At 38.2% G+C, this 16,952-nt stretch overlaps 1 protein-coding gene across 2 annotated transcripts in view; it reads left to right on the top strand.

Annotated features, from left to right (window-relative positions):
- The window catches only part of CMYA5 (cardiomyopathy associated 5), an 88,679-nt gene that overhangs the window by 50,851 nt on the left and 20,876 nt on the right, over positions 1-16,952 (top strand). Inside the window, exons 5-9 of one of the 2 annotated variants that reach the window (XM_031026558.2) lie at positions 659-681; positions 5,063-5,181; positions 10,865-11,014; positions 14,251-14,397; positions 15,493-15,640. In XM_031026558.2, the coding sequence (XP_030882418.2) occupies positions 659-681; positions 5,063-5,181; positions 10,865-11,014; positions 14,251-14,397; positions 15,493-15,640 (587 nt within the window). Of the gene's footprint in view, positions 1-658; positions 682-5,062; positions 5,182-10,864; positions 11,015-14,250; positions 14,398-15,492; positions 15,641-16,952 lie in introns of those variants that run through there. The other variant, XR_014147111.1, reaches the window with a different exon arrangement.

Here is a 16,952-nt window from a genome sequence, read left to right as displayed (position 1 = left end):
TCTCGCTTGCTGTGTCTCTGTCAAATAAATAAATAAAACCTTAAAAAAAAAATTAGGCACCTCTTGTGAAGTATAACATTAATGAGGTTCTTTGTGTTCCCTAAGAACCTTGCCTTTGTTTGATAAGAATATTTTCTCTCTAGGACCAATTGTAAAAAAGAAAGCATTTTTTTTTTCTGCTTAGAAAAGTAATATGTATCCATTTTAGAAAATTTGGAAGATACAGAAGAGCACAGAGAAGGTGTCACCCAGAGATAACTACTGATTACATTTTAGGTATTTACCCCACATTGAACAAATTCAAGTCCTTTTTCTTGCTTTGGAGAATTCTATTCTGGAAGCTAAGCTGCTTGTTAATGAGTAGAGAGGAGCAGCATAAGAATTCATGGCTGGCTTTGCTTATCATAGAGAGTAGAGCAGAACTGGAAACTAAAGCGCCCTCCATTCCTGCCCAGTCCCCCTACCCCTTCTGAGCACTGATTTCCTTCCAGAAAGGGGCTGTAGCCTTCCAGAAAGAAACAGCCTCAGAGAAGCTAAAAAGTTACCTTTAGAACATGCATAATCTTAACACTCTTAGTTGGTTTTTCTTTGTTGTTGTTAATTAGTCTCTCTCTTTCTCTCTCTCCCTCTCTCTCTCCCCTTTTCATTCCCTCATAAGTCGTTTGAGGATATCAATGAAAGGTATATAAAACATGGCACAATGTAGTGGCGACTGAGAATAGCATGACTGTATGCTTTATTTTTAATATTTTGATGCTTTCTAGAAAATGAGCTGCCAATTAAAAAATACATACATTTACTGAGCTACTGAATTTTCACTTTTAGACACTGTGCTTTTAAAAGCTAAACGACAGCTTTGAAAGAAAATTGCATGTGCTTTAGTTAAATAACAATTATCATAATGTAGATTTTTAACTGCTTCCTTTAGATGTGTTCTGTATTTTCAGCCTAATCTGGACCATCTTTCTTGTCATTGCATACAGAATACTGCGTAGATACTTGGACTTATTGGTTAAATATGAGCATTTGAAAGAATCATTCATTTTTGCTTTGAGTAATTTTATGACTTATGTAATCTTAATGGAATGTTCTCTCATTTTCTCTTCAAAAGATAGGCATGCATTTATCTTTCTGCTCAGCTAATCTAAATGAATCTTCCTCTTTTGATTATGTTTTGTCTTTGTTGCTGTTGTTAACACTCAATCTAAGGGAAATTTGTCATTATCTTAAAAGGCAAAACACTCAACAAGAAACTAGGAAATGTCTGTAAAAACACATACCATCAGATCTATATTTATCTTTTGGAGCATGTGATATATTTTTTTTTATTTTTATTTTTTGGAGCATCTGATGTTGAACTGCTCATACTGATCTGATACATTTTCCCTTTTGCCTCAGGGCAAGACCTGAGGTCCTTCCTACCAGTTGAGCCTAATGTTCTTATCATTTTTACCCCTTTCATGTAAAATTTTAAAACTGTATATTGTAAAATTATAAAATTGTGAGTTTACTTCAATGCCACATTGCGAGAGAGCATAAAGCAAAATAAAAAATTTGTATTTGTGATATACTAATATATAGAAACCTGATTTTTTTAGATAATGAAAACTGCACAGATAAATCCTGTTTACCTTTAAAAACAATCTATTCAACAGAATATTGCTAATAAGTTTTAAGAAAAAAACTTGTTTAATATTGACATTAATCAATAAAGTTTTATTACAGTGGCTCTCTTATAGATCAGTTACCCAGGGAGCTTTAAAAAGTGCTGACATCTGAGTCTTACCTCTTGAGATTCTGGTTTAATTGGTCTGGGGGATGGCCTAGGCATCCTTAAAGCTTCTGAGGTGATTTTAATGGGCAGACAGGGTTGAGAACCTCTGGTTTCTAACGGTCTATCCTTTGGCTCAATCGTTCCTCATACTGGCTGCACCTGAATTACCGGTGGGGTTGGTTAAGCCAAAGTCCCCGGAGCCTCACCCCAGGTCCACCAGAGGGGACCACAAGGTGGGACCAGGGCTCTGCATGTTTACCAGTCCTCATGCAGGAGTCTGAGGCACACGAGGCAGGCCCGGAAACTCAGACCCAGGCTTTGCCCCCAGTTTTCTTTATTTTTTAAAAATTATACATTCCTCTAGGTATTACTGATTTGTATTTTCATCTAAAAAGTATATGGATTCATAGTGCCATTTCATATATACTGGACAGTGTAGATGCATTATTTGCTTATTTGTACTTCATCTACTCATGGAATGTACTGATTGATTGGCAGGACAAATTGGCGAATAGAAAATTGCACATGCTTTTATCTTAAAAAATGCTGTAGCACATTTTTATTTTTCTGCACCTTAGAGTATTAACTTGCTAATATGAATTGGCATTCATTTAATTCTAAATACCATTTCTTTGGTTTCATGCTTGAACTTGTTCATCCGTGTGTCATTTTAATTCATTATTATTTCATTGTCCAGTTGACAATGAATTAATCTCTGCTAAAGCTGCATGCCACCTAAAGGAGAGTACACTTGGGATAATCATTATTTTCCTGTGAAGAAAAAAGATAGCAAAATTTGGGATTTGGGATTTAATGGAAGCCCTGTTAGACATGCGTGCGTGTGCATGCGCGCGCACACACACACACACACACACACGTGGTGAAGCTTGATTGTTTCACCAAAAAGAAGGCTTTTATGTCCTCAAGACAACTTCTGCCTCACAGTCTCAATTTTATTGGTGTTCCTTTCCATGAGAAGAGCTTATTATCTAGTTGGGGTTTTTTTTTTTTACCTTGTTTCTTTTTCCTCCCTTCATATTATATCTCTAAAGGCAGTGCTGGTCTATTAAATGATTTTTCTCAACACTGAAAATGCTTAAATTAAGGAATGCTGTCAAGCATATTTAGACTCAATATTTGCATATTTTGAAAAACACATTTGCTTAGAAAATGCTGGGCTGTTAAGAAGGTGCATTTTTTTTCTCATGTTATAATAATGAAAAAGAAGGAGAGTTCCAACCATTATAGGACCTGCTTTTAAAAAGATGTTCACTTGCCCTTTCATACACTGATGTTAAAATTGAGCAGATTAGTGCATAAGGGAAAACTCAAGCATTTTATTTGTGGTATCTGCAATCAGAACTTTTGTGTTTCAGAAAGTCTCCCATCTAGTCAGTGATGTGCATTGACTAGGCTTAGTATATGTACCAGTCAGCATTGTTCATTAATTCAGAATCTATCATCTCCACCCTCTGAGCCCCCACCAAAGCCTTCATTTAGGTGTGGTGTCTTCCCTCACCTAGAGCATTGTGGGCTTCTCCCAACCGATCTCACTACGCCTCTGGTCTGCATAGTTGCTCTGATCCTTTCTCAGACTCCTGCCAGGATATTCTCACCTTGTGAAGACACTTCTGTGGCTCTCCTTGCCTTACAAGATAAAATGGAAATGCTTGGTGGACATGAAAGGCTCTTCACAGTCAAGCCACAAACCTCCTTTTCATTTGTTCTCTATCTCCATTCCCCAGTTCACAAGGCAGCCCATGGGCCCCTCTGGCCCTCAGACTTGCTACACCCTCTCACAGCTCCATGCCTTGATTCACGCCATTCTTCCGTCTGCAACACCCTTCCTTCCTTTCCTGCCTCAGGAACTCCTACTCATTCTTTAACACGCAGCCCAAATGTCACCTCTCTTTGAAGCCCCTACTGGACCCATCTGTCCCAAATCAGATGACAGTGAAGCTTATTATTCCTAACACTAGGAAGTATAGTGGACACTCCTTAAATATTTCAGTTATAGTTTATAATCTTTTCCCCTCACATTGATGAAAACATTTTACCAGACCTGAGATCCTGATAATCTCACCCAAGTGAAACTGCCCTCTACTCATTCAAAATTTGTTAAACGCCAGCTGTGTCCAGGTAACACAGTACAATACGGTGGTGAACAAAACAAAGTCCTCTCCTGCATAAGATTATAGTCTGGTGAAATAGAAAGACAAAAACAAATAGGTTGTGATAAGTTCGAGGAAGTAAAATTTAACAGAATAAAGGGTATTAGGGACACATAGTGCTGTGTGAGTAGTGTACTCAGGGCTGGCCTCTCTGAGGAGCTGACATTGGAACAGAGATCTAGGTTAAGTGAGGAAGGAGCCATAAAATATTTAGAAGAAGAAAGTTCCAACAGCAAGTACAAAGGCTTGGAGGTGGATCTGTGCCGCCCAAACCAAAAAGTCCATGCTAATGAAGCTGATGGAGTTCCTCAAAGCTGGCTTAATTGCTGGAATATAATTCTAGTCCCCTGTGAGCCAGGTGCATAGAGGAGAGCTCGTAACCAAATTTTAGGCCCCTCATGCTGAAGTGAAATGCTTTTGCAATCTCTCCTTCCCTTTTTACCTCTTTGGAATCAACCTGTTTTGTTTTAAAGCCCAGTTTGCACCTGGATACAAATGTTAAGTGTTAGCATCCCTCCTAAGAGGGTCATGAGTATATAAAAGCTGCTGACTTACAAACTGTGGTGTGTTTAGTCTTTCAAGAATTTATAGACTTTATCCTCCTTCACTGCTATATCCCCAGTACCCAGAGCAGTGCCTGGCACATAGTAGGTGAACATAGTTTTTGAAAGACTAAATAACTAGAAGCGTAATTGGAAGGGTTGAGAACAGCAAGGACATCAAAGAGTGTGTGAATTTCCAGACGGGTTCGCAACCTTTATATCCTTCAGGAAACAAAGAAAAAAAGAATCGTTAGAATATAGTAATTTTTAGGACTAACTCTACAGATGCAAAATTGAGACTGTATAATTTGATGGCATCTATTCGGATCTGAGAATAGAGGCATGGAATTTCTAATATTAACCAGTTTCACCAAAGAATCCTAAGAATAAATAGATTTTAGACCTATCTTTCTGGGCTTCAAAACAGTTTAACTCCTTTTTGGATATAGTGCCTCACAAAACCCACCACTACCACCACCAACAACCACCTCATTTTAAGCAATTGTTTCTAGCTTTCATTCTGTATGTTAATAATTTCTTGACTTACGTTGAAATGTTTCCCCCCCCCCCGATAGGTTGCTTTCTGCAATGGAGAGCACTGCCTCTTTAGAGAAAATGCCTGCTGCGTTTTCACTTTTTGAACATTATGATGACAGCTCAGCAAGAAGTGACCAGATGTTAAAACAAGTGGCTGGTAGGAATTTTAAGATATTAATTCCCTCGATGAAATTTGGCAGTGTTTCCTTGTTTGTTTTGTAAAGTTTTTAAATTAAAGTATAGTTGACAATATTATATAAGTTTCAGGTGTACAACATAATGATTAAAAAATTTTATACAGTAAGCTGTGCTCACCAGGGTGAGTGTAGTTAGCATTCGTCACCATACAGCGTTATTACAATGTTATTGACTCTATCCCCTACGCTGTACTTCTCATCTCGGTGACTTACTGATTTTATAACTGGAAGTCTCTACGTCTTAATTCCCTTCACCTATTTCACCCATTCCCTCAAGCCCCCTCCCCTCTGGCAACCACCAGTTTGTTCTCTGTATTTATGATTCTGTTTCTGTTTGTGTTTGCTTGTTCGTTTGTTCCGTTTTTTAGATTCCACACCTAAGTGAAATCATATGGTATTTGTCTTTTTCTGACTTATTTCATTTAGCATAATACCTCCTAGGTCCATCCATGTTGATGCAAATGGAAAGATTTTGCTTGTGCCCAGTGGTGGAATTCCTGGATTATATGGTATTTCTGTTTTTGAATTTTTGAGGAACCTCCATACTGTTTCCCACAGTGGCTGCACCCACTTACATTCCCACCAACAGTGCACTCCAATATCTACAATCTCCACATTCTCGCCAATATTTGTTTTTTTTCTTTCCTTTTTGATACTAGCCATTCTGACAGGTGTGAGGTGATATCTCGTTCTGGTTTTGATTTGCATTTCCCTGTTGATGAATGATGTTGAGCATCTTTTCATGTGTCTGTTGGCCATCTGGATGTCTTCTTTGGAAAAACTATTCACGTCCTCTGCTCATTTTTTAATTGAATGATTTGTGTGTTTTGATGTTGAATTGTTGTAAATTCTTTATATGTTTTGGATATTAACCCTTTAGATACATCATTTGCAAATATCTTCTCCCATTCTGCAGATTGCTTTTTTGTTTTATTGCTTGTTTCCTTCACTGGGCAAAGGCTTTTTATTTTGGTATAATCCCAATAGTTTATTTTTGCTTTTGTTTCCCTTGTAAAATTTTTGTATGTAAGGAGATATAACCGGAAAAAACTCTTAGTTGTAAAAATTTAAAGCTAGATTCTGAATCAAAGCATAAGACTAGCATACCATTTCAGTTATAATCTGCATTTCCATCTGAAGCTCTGTGACTGTCCTGGGCTATCAAGGAGATAGGAAGAAGTAGCAATGGAACCAAAGGGTCCCATCTTTTTTCTCTCTTTGTAAAATAGGATTTCTCTCTCTGTCTTCGAGAGATTATTTGCTTCGCACCAGCAGTCAGATATAGAAGGAAAAATAAATCAAATATTTTCATATGCGTTGAACAGATTTTTCCTTATGAGTGGTTTTTCCCTCTTCAACTGAGTCGTTCCCCCCCCCCTCCGCTTTTTTCATACTAAACAGATTAGCTTAGAGAACTAACAGCTCAGCATCATGCTCTGTGGCCAGGAGCCTCCTACTCAGCTGTCAGAAGCATCCTGCCGGCTCTTCAAAATATTTTTTAAAGTGCTATTTTAACAAACAAGACAATGAAACTTATTTAGATTTCTCAAAGCTGCTGTGTTTCAGTGAAGTTATGAAGTTTCACTTACTGTAAAATATACTCAGATATCTTCCTTAAAAGATACTATATTCTTTCCAAACCACCTTAAAGACAGCTGCTATTTTTACATTGACAATTAATTTTCATTCCTGTAGGAAGAATTTTAGTTTGGTAAAGGGCTTTTTCGGGGGTCTTTTAAAAAGACCCCCCAAACCCACCAACCTTATAGAAAGTGAAAAATTCAGTCATTTATCATAAGAGATTTTCTCTATAAATGTGTTAAAACCAAAGGGTGTTTTTTGTAATGTCTTTAAATCGAGAGGTGATTGGAAACTAAGAAATTCTGATTAACAGAGTAGGTTGTTCGCTTCTAAGGGATTCATTGTATGCTGCTGTTCATTTAGAAGGATATTCTTTCGAATATCTGACAGGCAAAATGAGAGGACATTTTATATATTTGAGAGGCCACAGAGTTAAATTGTCACAAAGTGTTAATGATTCGTCCAGAAAGAGGGTGCTTGGGACTCCCGGGAGTTCCGAGCCGTTTACATGGAGACTGATTTCTGTGAAGCAAAGCTGCACATGACATGGTATGGCTGCTTCATGGGATTGGAGCCCAGGGGTGTTGACTTACTGCTAAATAGTTTTTGTTCATTTTTGACTGGTGATGGTGATGCCTCTCAGATAAAAATCCTCACTGGGTACCTGAAAAGTTAATCCGATCACTGCCTAAAACAATCAGAAATTCTAAGGAAAGGATGTGACTTCTCTGCTGAGGCACGGAACAGCCCCAACATCTATTTCACACTCACATGCCACCAGGCACTGGGGACACCGCAGCATCTTTTGCTCCAATCTTGCGACAAGCCTAGGAGGTAGGTTTTGTTATTATTCCCATTTGACAGGTGAGGAAACAGAGGGAACAGAAAAATGTCTCCTATATTGCCCTAGATATACAGCTACTTGTGTGGTGTGGGGGGTGGGGTGGGGAGCAGTTCGGCTTCAGGGTCTCTGCACTTGAAACACTGCCCCACCACAGAGAGGCGGAGTGCCTTGCCCTGAAAGAAGGGATAACCAGAGATTAGTAACATCCAAGGCTTCCTCGACTTTGGCTCCTACGGACTTGTTTTTTTTTTGTTTTTGGTGGTAAAATACACATAACATAAAATATACCATCTTAACCACTTTGAGGTGTATAGTTCAGTAGTATTAAGTGTATTCACATTCTCGCACAACCATCACCAGTATCCATCTTCCAAATTCTTTTCATCCTGCAAAACTGAAACTGTACCTATTGAACAACACCTCCCCATTCCCCCGGCTCCCCAGCCTCTGGCAACCACCATTCCACTTGCTGTCTCTATGAATTTAACTACTCTCCGTCCCTCCTGTAAGTGGAGTCATACGGTATTTGTCTCTTTGTGACTGATTCATTTCACTTAGTGTCATGTCCTCAAGGTTCATGCATGGTGGCATGCGTCACATGTCCTTCCTTTGCTTTTCTTGTTTTCTCCCCGCTCCCTTTTCAAGGCTGAATAATATCTTATTGTATGTCTATACTGCATTTGCTTATCGGTTCACCCACTGATATCTACTTGGGTTGCTTCCACATTTTGGCTGTTGTGAATCATGCTGCTCTTCTGGGAACAGCTAGATGGAGTGGAAATCTATGTGGCCACACAGGTGCTGAAGTCCAAGTTGATCTGATGCTTACCTGAGTGTGACAGCTCTTTATGGGCACATGCCATCAGGTAGAGGGAATCCATGGTGTGATTTCTCTGCCCAATTCCTTAGCCTCCCATAAAGAAGCCTTAAAATCCCATTTTGTATTTTTTTGGCATTACTCCTTTGCAAGTTTATTCCTATAGAAGTGTAAACAGAGTTGCTAACGTATGAAATCTGAGCCCCTGATATCCTGCCACACAGGAACTGCAAATCTAGCCATTATCGTTGGATTGCATCTATGGAATATTCTTATTCTCTTTTTAATTTTAGAATGCTTTGAAAAGTAAAAATGTTTCCTGTTTTTGAAAAGAGATGTTTTAACTGGGGGGAATTTTGGTGGAAGGAGCACATGAGGTACAAAATCATTCCTAGCCCACATGCTTTGCTTAATTCCCTACAACCACTTCTTCCTTAAAATTTGGTGATTTGTTGGGGGAGTAAATATCACTTTTTTAAGTTTGTTAAGCTACCTAAGAGAGAGAGAGATTTTTGAAAACATGTTGCCATTTTTAAAAGCAGATATAGCTCAATGTAAAATTCATAGGAAAAAAGAAAGGGAGATTTTCATCATTCATGCCTCAAGGAGTTCGGCACCGTTTCAAAGACGATTGACAATAGTTGAAGAATTCTGCCTGGCTCTTCAGTAAACCTGGGCACCATGAAAATTTACTGAACTACACTTATCTGGATGGACTCCTGTAGAATGTGACACTGATTTCCTGCCCGGAAGACAAATAAGAAAGTTAAAGACAGTGTGAGGGTCTCTGAACCATTATCATTCGTTGGGGAGGTGCTCTGACAGGCAAGCTTCTGAGGTTATTGAGCAGCCTGTTCAGCATGTCTTACCTCTGCAGTCCCTCTGTGATTTACCAGATGATGGATCCCCAGTTCAACTCCCATCTTCACGGGCTTCCTGCCTTCTCTCCATTTTCTGTGCTCCTGCCAAGGCTGTTTTGCCTTTTGAAACTTTAGCACTGTTTGTGTGTCAGACAATCTACTAAGCACTTAATGTACATATGCTGCTTACAACAAACCTGGGAGGAAATGGTATTATTATTATTATTATTATTATTATTATTATTGTTTTCCCATTTCAAAGATGGGGAAACTGAGGCTAAGCTAACACAGCTATTAAGTGGGGGATCTGGCATTTAACCTCAGACTGGTGTCTCTGCTTTGAAGCCTATGAACTTGACCACTCTCTTATCCTGCTTTTTCATAACTCTGTGTTTCCTTAGCTCCTTATCTCTTTATCGAATCTTTTCAATTTGCCTCTTTTTGTTCCATTCTTTAGACCTATTTATTATTTTATTTTATTATTATTATTTTTTTTACCTTCTTGTTGAACTAACCTTTGTTTTCTTTTCCTTCGGTGTTGACTTTTCATAAAGTAATCTCATAAAATTTGGCCCATAGTATTTCAGTAAGCTTATCTCTCAGGAAATGTTGACTGGAAAAAATAACCACAAAAGCAAATTTAAAAGCATGACATCTTTTCAACTATAGGAATAACCTTTTCCTCTAATTTGTAAAATATGTTCAATGCTTTTGTATCTCAAAAATTTTGGAAGAGAGTTGCATAAGAACTTGATTTATGGTGTTGTACATACCATTAATGTTCAATATGCATAAACTTTAAAAATCTCTATGAAAACACTTGAGAATATTGTCTGAATTTAAAATTCAGAAAAATAGAGTTATATTAGATATCTAAACCTTACCTTTGCATCAGTTAATAGGGTACTTTTTCTCTTATGTAGTTTTTATATTTTGTTTAATTTTTAAAAAATGTGTTGGTATAGTCACGTTAGAAAGAGAAAATGGGATAGTAACTTCAGAAAGTGTATTTTGATATTTTTTATTCATACCAGTCTTTTTTCAGCTTTGATGATGTAGCAACTGGATCTGAAAGAGTTTTATTTGTCTCTGTTCTGAATATAGACCCTATTTATGTAGAAGGAAACAACAGTGGTTATGTAGCAAAGCAACTCAAGTTTTCATTTTGAAGGAAAACCAAATCATTTGATGCATCCTCTCACCTCTATATAAGTTTGTTACTCTGAATATAGGACTACAGAAGATTATTATCAAGTGATGACAGTTTGGGATCTATGTTTATTTCTCTGTGTCTATAAGCACGTATATACAAATGCATAAAAAACATTTTGGAGGGACACACACTCAAATGTCACAGTGGTTGCCTCCAGCGAATATGCTTGGGTGGGTGTTGTTGAGAACAAGGGAGCCCTTCCACATTTACTCCATGTATTTCTGTATTGTTTGAAGTTTTTTCAACGAGCATAAGTGAGTTTACATAATGAAAAAGAAACAATGAGTAAAAACAGCATTAGCGATAATCAATCTTGCTTTTATTCCAGTTCCACAGCCTCCTAGATTAGAACCTCAGGAAGCAAATTCTGCCACTAGCACCACAATTGCAGTTTATTGGAGCATGAACAAAGAAGATGTCATTGATTCATTCCAGGTTTACTGCATGGAGGAGCCACAGGATGACCAAGAAGTAAACGGTAGGATTGCTAACACAAATACAGATGCATGTCAACATTTCTGTAACTTAATATGAAGTATTTAAAGATATGCATATTATGACTCATTCCACAAAGCATTTATAGCACATATAAAAACAGCAACAAACCAACAACCATATAAGCAAACATAAAACACATAAGCAGAAATTGGAAATCAGAATCAAGGAAAAGAAAATGCATACATATCATAATGGTCAACATGAATATTGTAATTGAGATTCAGATTTGGCTTTGAGCTCTCAGGATAACAGGAGCAACTAAGATTCTCATTTTCAGAAAGGAGCACTTCAGGGAGAACAAGTCTCCATCACTGCTTGAGTCTAAAAGAAAGTATAACATGTACCAATTTGCAGAAGAGAAATGAGCTGTATACAAGACAGTGTCCTCCAAAATAATTTTTTTTTTAAGATTTTATTTATTTATTTGACAGAGAGATAGAGAGCACAAGTAGGCAGAACGGCAGGCAGAGGGAGAGGGAGAAGCAGGGTCACCGCTGAGCAGGAAGCCGGACTCGGGGCTCGATCCCAGGACTCTGGGATCATGACCTGAGCCGAAGGCAGCCGTCCAACCAACTGATCCACCCAGGCGCCCCCCTCCAAAATAATTTTAATGCAAATGCAGTATTGGATGTCATGGCTGGCGGTTTCTCAGATCCACCTTGATAAAAGCTGCAAACAAACCATAAAGGTTAATTCAGGGTTCATAATTCTTAAGGCATGGGCCTCAGTATGTGTAGTCTCCCTGTGTCTCCAATGCATATGCAGATTGAAGTGAAAGTGATTAGTAGCGTGAATGTATGACACATATTTAGTTGAGCCTCTGTAAATATCTCTCTGTTCAGTAGGACTTCTAATGAGACCTAGATGCCAAACACTTGGAGTCTGTACTTCCTAATGAATCAGAACTGTTGTGCTGGCATTTTTATATTGCTTGTTGAAGACAGACCCACATATTTTGGAAACCCCATGAGCATGTGACAGGATGGACATGGCATTACAAAACTCAGGAGCCCAATTTGTCATGAGGAACAAATTATAATATAGTTCGCTGTTACCAAGATTTAAGGCTTTTGAGATGTCATATGATACTTATTTAAATTAGGAAAAAGTAAAAAAAAAAAAAAACAGCAACCATAGGCATAGTGTAAAGTTGGCTAAGTTTGTTTATTAAGGACTGCTTATTTTCCTGGCGATGTGATCATACATCTGTCACAACACAAGGTGAGTGTCATTATCCCCATGTGCAAATAAGGAAACTGATGGGAGGTGAAGTAATTTGCCCACGGTCACACAACTTATACATCAGGGGGGTAGGATTCAAGCACAAACCTTTGAGATTCCAAAGCTTATGTTTTGGTTTGCTTGTTTCTGTTTGTTTTGTTATAGCACGCTTCTTCCTCCTCGATATCTAGCTGTAGAGGTCATGGAACTGTGTGGCTCTCCATGACTCCTCTTAACACCAATTTATTGCCTGGAATGTTTTGTTTGAAGCGCTTCAGCTCCTCCCCACCCCCAGCCTCCAAACGCTTAACGTGTCCTGTGTCTCATTCATTTGACACCTTGAAATCTACTGATGTCAGTTAGCTGATCCAGTGATCTATACTGGGATACTGTGCTGTATGTGGGGTCTCCCCCAACATACATTGTGTGCATTGTTGAAAGAAGTGCTGGGGCAGCAGGACTCAGCCAAGGGCATGATTCCACTGAAGACTGCAGCCACAGTTTCTACAATGTGGGGGAGATGTTTTTCAGTGTATAAGTCCTTATGAGATTCTTTAAACCAAACTTTCCATCCAGAAAGTATAGCTCAGTGGGTTGGAAAGATGCAATTAAAGAAACTGAGTTGAAGAGCTCCTAAATTTCCTTTAAAAGAAAATGATCTGAAACAAATAATGCAATATATGTTAAGAAAAAAAGAAGAAGAAGAAGAAGAAGGTAGCGGGAGGGGAAGAATGAAGCGGGGGAAATCGGAGGGGTAGACGAACCATGAGAGACGATGGACTCTGAAAAACAAACTGAGGGTTCTAGACGGGACGGGGGTGGGAGCCTGGTGGTGGGTATTGAGGAGGGCACGTTCTGCATGGAGCACTGGGTGTTATGCACAGACAATGAATCATGGAACACTTCATCTAAAACTAATGATGTAATGTATGGGGATTAACATAAGAATAAAAGAAAAAAAAAAAGAAAATGATCTGGGCTTCTTAACTGGAGGAGTTTTGAAGATGTGACTTTCAAGAGAAATAATGGAGGAGAACTAAAATGACCACAGGATAATTTAAAAAAGAAAATAATTCTTTGTAAAGGAGAAAAAATTTCAGTAAGAATAATCAGATTGGCCCAAAGGGGCACATGTTCGTAATGGTATCGCGTAAGAATGCCACTAAAATATTGAAAGTAAAATAACGTAAGAAATTTTAGGAAATGTCTTGTTTGAACAAGTTATTTTTTAGAATAGTTTATGACTTATCAAGGTTATTCAAGTATTTCTATAAATCGTGGAACTCTCTAGTTGAAAGAATTCTGGAATTCATGAGAAGGAACCAGGATTTGAAACTTTGAAAATCATGCTGAGTACTAAAATTGTTTACTAATTTGGAAAGGTATTTTATTATAACATCATAAATTTAGAGAAAATGGGGTTGTCCATATTCATTACATACTCTCCTGAAATATTAGCATTGCTTCTTACGAATTTTTTGAGAATGTACTACAGAGATTTAAGCTAACATAAACTACGCAATTTTAGTGTTTGCTATTGAAATAAGTTATTTTAATTGTGGCAGATGAAGCCCAGAATGTTACTAATATGCTATTATTTTCTGGTAAGCGTTCACAGTAATAATGCATCACTCTAAATATCTCTTTTTACCGTGCCGTTACTTTCTTATGGATTCTAAAGTGAGAGCTATCACAAAATGATACCTGTCAGTTTTTTTTTAATTTTTTTATTCTTATGTTAATCCCCATACATTACATCATTAGTTTTTGATGCAGTGTTCCATGATTCATTGTTTGTGCATAACACCCAGTGCTCCATGCAGAACGTGCCCTCCTCAATACCCATCACCAGGCTAACCCATCCTCCCACCCGATATCTGTCAGTTTATCAGTTTGAATTTTCCACTGAAAATAGTAGAGCAATTCTTCCAATAGCTATAATTTTCAATTAACTTTGGAAGACACCCTAGAGTTTATAACTGTGTTTTATGCTAGACTTGGTAGAAGAATACAGATTGACAGTGAAAGAAAGCTACTGCATTTTTGAAGATTTGGAACCTGACCGATGCTATCAAGTGTGGGTAATGGCCGTGAACTTCACTGGATGTAGCCTGCCCAGCGAAAGGGCAATTTTTAGAACAGGTAAAGAGATGTTAAGGGGGTGTTGGGAGGCAATATTCAATTCTTCGCACACTACTAAGATCAACTAATAAGCATTTATTAAGCACCTATTGTGTGCTGGGTGTTGTACAGTGCTGAGTATTCAGTGACGAATAAAGCTAGGTTCCTGTTCTCAAGAAGCTTGCAGTCAAGTGGGAGAGATAAAAAACAAAAGATCATAAAAAACTGAGGTAAGGGCCGTGATCTAGGTATTTACAAGTTATTATGAGAACACTCCACAGGGATACCCGAGAGAGCCGGGGCAGGGGCAGGATCTGGAATGGCTTCTTAGAATTGATGCCTGAATGGAATCCTTTAAAGGATCAGTTAAAGGAGTGTATTCCATTTGAAGAAAACATGTGAGCAGAGACATCAAGGTAAGAAACAGTATGGAGTGTGCAGGGCACTACAAGAAGTTTGTTACTACTTCTTTGACTTAAAAACAAGGAGAGGAAAGACATGAAGTAAGAAAGGCTAGTGTTTGGGGGCCATGTTTGCCAAGGTAAGAAGCTTCATTGTATGGGTGCTGGGAGCCCCAAAAGAGTTTTCAGCAATGATATTCAACTGGGAATGCATTCCCACAGTGGAGCCTTTTCACAGGGAGCTGAAGTAGGTGCGGCATAAACCAAGTTTGCATTGCCTTGAAGATCATTGTAACTACCTCAGAGGAAGAAATGACTCACTCCCACCATTTTATCCTTTCTTCTTGCCTTCTGAAACAAGTATTTATTAAGTACCTACTGAAGGCAAGATCGTGGTTAACTTTTTTGTGAAGGGAGGTAGACAAGAATCTTCCTTTTTATTTGCTTGTATATGTAGAAAGAAACTGGCGGGATTTCTAGGAAGCTAATATTAAAGGCTCTCTGGGGATGGGTGAAAACTGCAATTTGGAAGGTAGAGGTGGGAGGGAGACTTTTCATTCTTTAAATTTTCCTATCTTTTGGGCTTTCAACCAAGAATGTATTTTTTAATCAAAAATGAAAATAAAGTCATGCCCAAGCACATTTCTCAGGGTACCAGGGAAGCAGGGCTGATGTTCATATTATGTTCCATAATTGATTTAGTTCTCTCTTGCAGCCCCCTCCAGCCCTGTAATCTGCGCCGAGGACTGTACGGTGTGTTGGAACATGGCCACCATCCGATGGCAGCCTGCCAACCCAGAGGCTACTGAGACCTATACTCTGGAGTACTGTAGACAGCACTCTCCAGAGGCCGAGGGCCTCAGGTAAGGAGCCTCTCCTCGGGAGACCTCACCTCTCCACGGGGAGAGCCCAGGGTGCCTGGAACTCAGCTGAAGGTCCTAACCTAACTCAGAGCTTCTGCTCACAGAGGGAGAAGAGCTTCCTAAAATCTTGCTGAGCTAATGAAGCTGTTGACTTGATTTGCAACTCCATCACTATTCATCAATGAACTCCAAGTTTGTAATAAAACACATGCTACAATGCAGAATAATGACTCCCTGTAAGAAAAATGTATGCAAATTTTAATAAGATGGAACATTCTTTGAGGTATATTTAACTTGAATCCTTAGACAGGATTTATGCATTATTTCAAGCACTTTTTAGTAGTTATATCAGAATAGATACACCTAACTCAGGAAACTAATAGTGAGCTTGTATATAAAGTAAATCTGGGTCTCCTTGATGTATTGGTAATACAAAGGAGCTAATTATATATATATTATTACAGAGACATACCTGCCTCTCTAAGAGCATGAAGGATCTAAAGAGATTTTGCAGGGAAAAAAGAAATGGGAAGCTCTCTCACTAAACTTATAAAGCTTTAAATTTATCAATAAAGGGCTATACATCCTGGGGGCATTTGGTAAATGTTGATTTATTTACTGAGGGGGTGATTTCTTAGCCTCCGTCCATGGCAACAGAGCAACTTTACATTCCATGATGCATATTCAGGTCATTATTATTAATGCTCATATTTTAATAGAGACATTTGTAGTTTTTTTTTTAAATGAAATTTACTGAGATAAACTATTTTGGTAGGATATAAAACTTAGAAATAATGGTGTGAAATTAGACAGCTTTTTAATAAAGTGTATTATTTAAGCTCTTGATTACATGATCAATCAACAACTATTTATTTAGTTATGTGAGGTTTCATTTGACTGAGCAATAATTACAGTTTCTTTCAAGTATGTGAAGACAGGCTTCATAAAATAATGATCAAAGGATGAATTAATGTTGAGTGTATGGGTGGAATGTAGGCATTTCAGCAGAAGTGAGAACATAGTAAATGTACAAAAAACAACATCTCTGTTAATGTGCCAAATGCTGGGTGGCAGGCTTCAGTAATTAGCAAACAGAGGAGTGGTAAACTCTGACTAAGATGGGATGGGAGAAGAGGAGAGAGAAGGAGGAGGAAAGGAGGGAGAAAGGGAGATAGTGACAGAAGAGATTATAACTGACTTTTATTGAGCATTTACTATGTGCCAGTCACTGTCCTCAATGCTTTATGCACATTGCCTTATTTAATTCTTATAGGAACTCTGAGAGAAAACAGACATTTTGAGAGGGTACTGA

This window comes from Leptonychotes weddellii, chromosome 7 (genome assembly GCF_054177405.1).
Source record: "Leptonychotes weddellii isolate Sample4059 chromosome 7, ASM5417740v2, whole genome shotgun sequence".
In the NCBI taxonomy this organism is placed as follows: domain Eukaryota; kingdom Metazoa; phylum Chordata; class Mammalia; order Carnivora; family Phocidae; genus Leptonychotes; species Leptonychotes weddellii.
The sequence above is the reverse complement of the archived record's forward strand: the minus strand, read 5'-3'. Positions and strand labels throughout refer to the sequence as shown.